At 40.2% G+C, this 7,386-nt stretch overlaps 1 protein-coding gene across 1 annotated transcript in view; it reads left to right on the forward strand.

Annotated features, from left to right (window-relative positions):
• The window catches only part of Mcr (macroglobulin complement-related), an 86,382-nt gene that overhangs the window by 47,728 nt on the left and 31,268 nt on the right, over nucleotides 1–7,386 (forward strand). The window contains exon 18 of the mRNA XM_014438335.2: nucleotides 5,429–5,611. Within this exon, the coding sequence (XP_014293821.1) occupies nucleotides 5,429–5,611 (183 nt within the window). The remainder of the gene's footprint in view (nucleotides 1–5,428; nucleotides 5,612–7,386) is intronic.

The following is a 7,386-nucleotide window of genomic DNA, read 5'->3' on the forward strand; positions in this document are numbered from 1 at the left end:
AAGTGTTGAGACTGATATTGGATATAATATTGATTTTAATTAATAAAAATTTACCTTGTCTCAAAAAATTTTGAAATAATATAATTAAAATAAAAACTTATGATTTGGTTTTGTCGAGGAGGCATCCCAGGTGTCTACAAAGTTGCTATCGCGGGGAACCTTAGCTGTTCAACATGAACTGTCCGCTTCTTCTTCGGTTCCTGTAGGCTTTCGATAGTAACCACATTGTGTTCTCTAACTGTAACCACCCGGAATGGACCCTCATAACGTAGGGATTCTTTCCCCCGGTTAGACCCCAATCTCCGATACATAATCGTTCCAATTTTCACATCCCCCATCACGTCCCGGAGATTCAAATTCTCCCGTTCGATATGCTCCCTTGCTTTATCCCATAATCTGCGCATAACCATCCCATGACTAATAGCCTCGCCCTCTGCATCCGCTGTGTCCGTGAAATTTCTACTTCGCCCTTGGAGGCCAAAGAGGACTTTGAATGGTGAGAACCCCGTGGTTGAATGAATTGAGTGGTTATATGCGGCCACCGCTCGAACCATCGCCTCATCTGGTTCTGGCCCTTTATCCGTAGGCGTCTCTTTCTGCAATGCTTTAGGAGGATGGAGGTCATATTTCGTACTAAGGCATACGTTACATCCGTCTATGACCTCTTGTACCATCTTCTTCATTCCCCACCAGAAGTAGCGTCGCTTGAGTACCTGTATCGTTTCGCTTAACCCGCGGTGGTTCGTCTTCCCTTGATGGTACGCGAGAGTAACCTCTTTTTGTCTCTCCTCATCCCGCAGAGTTTCCACCATCATCGTACATCTAATAAATGTTCTGTTGACCCATATCAGTTCCTGTCTCCACAGTCTCTTGATTTTGTCCCGGATGACGGCATTGCCCATGTATAGGTAAAATGTTTTACTGGGTTTCGACGCATTGTCAAGTGTGCGGCATATCTAATCCTTGCATACCCCGGGTTCCGACCATATGGTATTAATGAAGCTCTGTCCATATCTAGAGTACTCGACCTTCATCATTCCGGAGGTCCTCGTTTTCCACACGATCTGGTGTTTCTTGTCGTTGACGATTTCTTCTACTTCCTCCATTTTGGATGGCCTTCCCCCGGTAGAGCTTTCATCTCCCGATATTTGACTTTCCTCTGCTTGTGCCTGCGGATTAAAAGGCTCTCCTTCCCCTTGTTCTTCATCCACAGCGTTAATAACAATAGCACGAGAGAGCCAGTCTGCCACTACGTTCTCCTTACCCAGTTTATACACGATTTCCACGTTAAATTGGCAGAGGAGCTCTTTCCAACGGGTGACGCGCGCCGACGACTCTTTTAGTTTCCCCACCCACTGGAGGGGCCGGTGGTCTGTGTGGACTTTAAATCTCCTCCCGAACACGTAGGGTCTGAAGTGTTCTACCGCCCAGACGATTCCTAACAATTCCCGTTCGAGAGCGCTGTAGCGCGATTCCTTCCGTGTCTGTTAGCCTCCTGCTTCCGTACGCCACCAGACGTTCTCCTCTCTCGCTGTCCTGTGACAGCACTGCCCCTAATGCGTATTCGCTGGCATCGGTTGTAATCGTGAAGGACTTTTTAAAATCCGGGAATGCTAGTACCGGTTCCTGCTGTAGCCTCATGATGTATTTTCTAATATTACTTTCCATGGCCGGTGTCACCACTACCCTTCTGCCTTTCTTCAAAAGATTATACCATATGTTCGGCCATTTCAGGTACGAATCTTCTATAGTAATTAAGAGCCCCTAATAACCTCCTAATACCTTTCACGTCCCTGGGTACCGCTATATTCTGGAGTGCCTCTACTTTGCCCACGTTCGGTTTAACCCCCATACTAGAAATCGTATGTCCCAAGAAACTAATTTGTTCCCGTCCTAACAACGACTTCTCCTCGGATAGCTTGAGGCCGAATTGCCTAATCCTTTGAAATACCGTTCTCAAATGATCACGCTCATTTTTACTGAAGACGATTAGGTCGTCCATGTATACCTGGCACATGGCTTTGTCTATGCCATGGAGGAACTCGTCCATTAACCGTTGAAACGTGATTGGGGCATTCTTTAGTCCAAAAGGCATCCTGGTAAATTCATAGTGACCTCGTTCAAATGAAAATGCCATCTTCGCCTGGTCCTTCGGATGCATTTTAATCTGATGGTACCCAGCTTTGAGGTCGAGGGTGCTGAAGATGGTTGATCCCCCGAGTCTATCTAATATGTCCTCTAAACGTGGAATGGGGTACCTTTCGTCTACCGTGTTCTCGTTCAACTTACGGTAGTCAATCATAACGTGGTATTTTTCCTTGCTATCTCCCGGTGTCGCTTTTTTCTTGACCGTCCACAAGGGACTATTATAGGGTGACATACTGTTAACAATTATGTCCTGTTGTTTCAAATTTTCCAACTCTTCCCTTATATGTTCCCTAACGCTTGTGGATACCGCCGTTCCTTCACGTACGTTATTTTCTCTTCCTTTAAAGGTATTTCGTGCACTGTCTCTCCTGTTGCACCCAGCACATCTCCTTCCTTTAAAAAAATGTCCGAATATTCGTGCATGAACCTATTTCTCCAATCCTCTTCCCTGTTGATCGCTCCCACCCTCATGCTCTTATCCCTTTCTAGGCCCTGACATTCGAATTGCTTTTTCCCTATTTTTATATTCCAGCGCCCAGCTTCGTTCTTAATCTGCGCCCCCGCCTTTCCCAGTAGGTCACACCCTAAAATTACTTCATAGTATCTCGGCATTTTTTTTTACTACATGAACAGTAAGATTATGTCCTCTTACCCCCATCTATTTAACCCCATCCTCGCCTCTCCCAAAACGCTACAGGGTCCACCCAAGGTGATTAATTTGCAACTACATACCTGTACCTGGGGTGTCTCCTCTTGGCCACTCCATCTTCTCAACGCCTCCTGGCCCAGGATGGTGTTAGAGCTCCCACTATCGATGAGACATCTCACTCCTCCCAGGCTGATGATAGGCAGGCCGCCCTGCTTCCCTTTGATGCTATTAGTTCACTAATATGCGGCTGTCTCTCCGCTGATACTCTCCTCAAATGTCGTCTTGGCTTCTTCTCCTCTCAGATGCCCGCCTCCATACCTGTCTGGCATCTTTCCGTGCATCCTCCCGTCCGTTATGCCCTTCCTCCAACTCAGACTCTGATGCCTCGGAAGTTCCTGGCGACCCCGTGATTGATCATCCCGATCTTAGCACCCTGTTCCTCCTTACTATTTGGGCATTCACCTCCATGGGCTCGCCGAGGTTCGCTTCTCTCCTCTTGTATATATAAGGGCATTGTTTCGCTATATGTCCTTCATTACCGCATTCAAAGCACCTAGTGCATAGGCACTGTGCCACCAGGTGTCCGATCTTGCCACAACCGTGGCATTTTCAGTCTTCTCTTCTCCCGTTGCTCCTGTGTTTCCCCTGGTTCAATCTATTCTCCTGGTTCTTCGCCCTGTCTCTTCCGCTATCCCTATTTTCCCGCCTTCTCCAAGGATTATGAATGTTCCTCGGCCGATTGTACTCCACCCGCATCCACCCCAGCTCTTCCACTTCCATTCAGACTTCCTCCTCTCGGGCACATGAGTCCATCAGTTCTTGCGCACACTCAGCAAAGGATCGCTTCCTCGGCAGGCCCTCCCTTTTTCCCAGTTCTTTTGCTAACTGGATCTTTAGTATGCTCGATAAAAACTGCATCCCGCCCTCTACTTGGTCTGCCCATCATTTCACTTAGCTTGTCAGCCATACGGTTGTACCTCGCTAGTAGCTCGCAAGCATACTGTCCACTCGACTGCTTAGGTCTCTTCACTTCCCTAAACATCATGAACATATCTTCTTCTGGGGCCCATCGCCCTCCTCCGAATGCTTTCTTCAGCCTCGCTTTGACTACGGTCCAGGGTGTCTCCTCGTCTGCCTGGATATGATTGAGAATGCTGCGTTTCACCCTACAGACGACCGCTGCCCTCAACGCTTCGGCGTCATTGCTATCTAGTAGACTCTCGTTCGTCTTTGCGATAATTCGAGCTATTAATCTGTCTCCTACTTTAAGGAAATGATTCAATTCCCCTGTCTCACCAGTGAATCGTTCCAAGTCGGAAACAGCTTTCCTCAGGTCTTGAGCCGTCGCCATACGGACCTGGACCCATTCTAGGGTGGTCGTGTGAGCTCCTGCCAATGAGACTTCCGGTAGTGGGGCCAGCTCCGGTGTTCGATTGACTACTTCTGGGGGTGGAGGAATGTTTTCGACTGGAGGTGGTTGGTTTCCCACATTGAAGTTGTCCAGGTTAAGTACACCCGCTCTTACTATGCCATTAGTTGTCATAGTAAAAAAAAAGGTCGATCAAAAATAATAAGAAACGAGAATTTTACCTGAATAAAAAAAAATTAGACTGAAAAGAAACGGGATTCTTCTAGTGAATGAAATCCGTGATCCCGGGTTTCGGCACCAGATACGTGATAGCGGGTTATAAACTCAAAAAAAAAGGAAAGAAGGAACAAGAAAACACATTCACGGTTGCTGATAATAGACTGTTTTATTCTATCAGTAATCCTATATTTATACATTCTCGAGTTGTTGACAGAGGGAGTTAGGTATTAAGATTTATATTACACAGTCTGTAAATATAACTTATATATAATATAAGATAAGATAATATCATAACTTGAATTATGATATATTATTGTATAAATATCTTCAATAAATCTATAATAACATTATAGAAGTTATTTTTTAAATTAAAATTTTATATTTTTGAATAGCATTAAGTACTCTTCAATTAAAAGGATTAATATGTGTTTTATTTCAAATTGAAAAGGTAGTATTTAACCAAAAAATAGTTTCATTTGACATTCGAAAAGGCTTTTATTGGATTTAGAAAAGATTTCCTTGTCCTACCTATGTAAAAGTTCTCGACGAATTATAGCATACAACTTAAAAATATTATAGCTTCATTTAGAATCGCTCATATATATAACAATATTATAATAAAGTATATTGCCATATTGCTGTTTTGCTTTATTGGTACATCTTACAAAAAGAAAAAAATAATTGATCTAATTTTGAATTGGACCTATTCCAAAATTAGTGTCGTGGACTGGAGTTACTTTCAATATTGAGGTCATCCTATAGACTGTCCCAAAACTAGTAATTGGGGTTATCACAAGGTGATGCCAGTTTATGGTATAAACTATAGAATAAGTCATGTAGAAAATTTAAAAAAATGTATGCTGCTATAAACTATAAATCATCATCATTTTAACTTAAGAAAGGACCCTTTCATGATGTTGTTCCTGTTTTTAGTCTTGCTTTTAAAGCAACATCTTTTGTATTTTCACAAACACTCACTTTATTTCTAATATTATTTTTGCTATTTTTTTTTTTAATTTTAATTTTATTAAAATTTATTGTAGGTTAGATCTTATAACCCTCGTACATCATATGGTGAACATCAATTTTTTGTGTACATAAAAGCTCAAGATGCTGCTGTTGTCTATCTACCAATTGTTCCTACGAGATTAGGTGATATAAAAGTAAAAGTAATGGCTTCTACCCTAATAGGAAAAGATGTTATCACCAGAAATTTGCATGTATTGGTAAGTAATGTATACAGCCTATTTAAAATATTTTTTACTAATCTAATTCTTTGTTTACAGTTAAGTGAAAAATAACTATAGAGTAATGCAGGGGTAGAATATAATGTATATAATGAAATATAATAGAAAAAAAAATCTGGCAGAAAAGTCACCTAAGAATAATTCACATGGTTCAGACTAATGATCATTTTTCTGGCAAATAATTTACAATATTTCTGCATTTAAGTTACAACTTTATGGTGATAATTAAAGCTATGGATATGTAAATTGTTTACATCGACATGGTAGTTTGATTTGGCAGTAGGTGAAGGAATAGGTGTTTTTTAAAGGAATGAACAAGGAGGATTGACAAATAGAGATGGAAAAAGAATTCTAGAAGGAGATTACATAAATGACAAAGAATTTGGTGATGGAGGGGGTTTTATGAGTGGGCATCAATTGGCATCTAGTATTTAATGAATGGATGGATGGATGAACTTAGAGCGTGGAGATCAAGGATGTAAATAGGTTTTAAAGACTTGGTAAAGGAAAACAACAAGGAGATATTGAAGTCGGAAAGTAGAATAAAGCTACTTCAACTCATTATACCAACAGGAGACATGAAAGTGCCTGGGAAACCCAAAGATGAATTTTATGAAGAAATTCAAGACTCTCTTCAGTTTTATCTCTTGGCCAGCAGATTTCCCTCTATAGACAAGATTGACAGTTAAACAACTGTGGTTTAAGTGATGAAAAATGAGTGAGGAGCTGATGAGTATTCTGAGGAATGGAATCATGGAATCTTAAGAGTTGTTTAAGTATGGCTGTAGATTTGATATTATATGATATTTGATATAATATGATTATTCCAGGAGAAATGCTGATCAAAGATGACTCCGAGGTTTTTTACTGTGAAGTAAAAGTGAATTAGTTACTTATTGAGATAAATTAAGGTAGGGAATAATGGAGGTGCTTGGAACCAATAAGGATGGCCTTAGTTTTTCAGCATTCATCCTCATATCATTATAATGTGTTACTGCTTATTGCTCCCAACACTCTTATGTTAATGCTATCTACATCTCCTTCTATATTTGGGATGGCCTTAAGCATCTCAGTAGGGTGGAAAAATAAGTAAATTTGGATGTCATCAGCATATAAATGGAATTGTGAGTGGTGAATGGAATCTGGAAGATAGGTAAAAGGGTAGGTAAAAGTGAGGATATATATATATATATATATATATATATATAATGTGTGTGTGTGTGTGTTGATTTGGCTTGTTAGAATTAGTCGAAATGAGTTCAAATATTTTGAAAAATAAATCATTAGAAAGATTCCTCTATAGTTATAACATTGACTAGAAGTTCACTCTTTCAATTGTGTTTACGAATCATTCATAACTTTAAAAGCTACTGCAAAGCAGTTTATGTCTGGTCATAAATATAGATATAACCAAGTACAGTAGAACCCTACTTATCTTTCCTAGTTCGGATCAAGATATCGCAGGTTAAGAGGGAGAAATGGTTAATCAGGAGTGAATAAAAGAAAAATACTACAATATTAATTTAGCTCATAAATTGGTTAAAAATTATAGTACAATATGAAACTTAATATGTATATTGATATATGATGAAGTTTGATTTCTTAAACCAATTTAAAATTATTTCTTTAGCTATGTGATGTATAGTAAGTTCACTAGTGATCTTGAAGTTTTTAATTGGTAGTCACATAGTTAGTAATTTTTATATATGTATGTATAGTTGACCGTAAAAATTGATATATAGGGAGATGGTCAG

This window comes from Halyomorpha halys, unplaced genomic scaffold, assembly GCF_000696795.3.
Source record: "Halyomorpha halys isolate HHAL.00 unplaced genomic scaffold, Hhal_1.1 Scaffold55.1, whole genome shotgun sequence".
Lineage (NCBI taxonomy): Eukaryota > Metazoa > Arthropoda > Insecta > Hemiptera > Pentatomidae > Halyomorpha > Halyomorpha halys.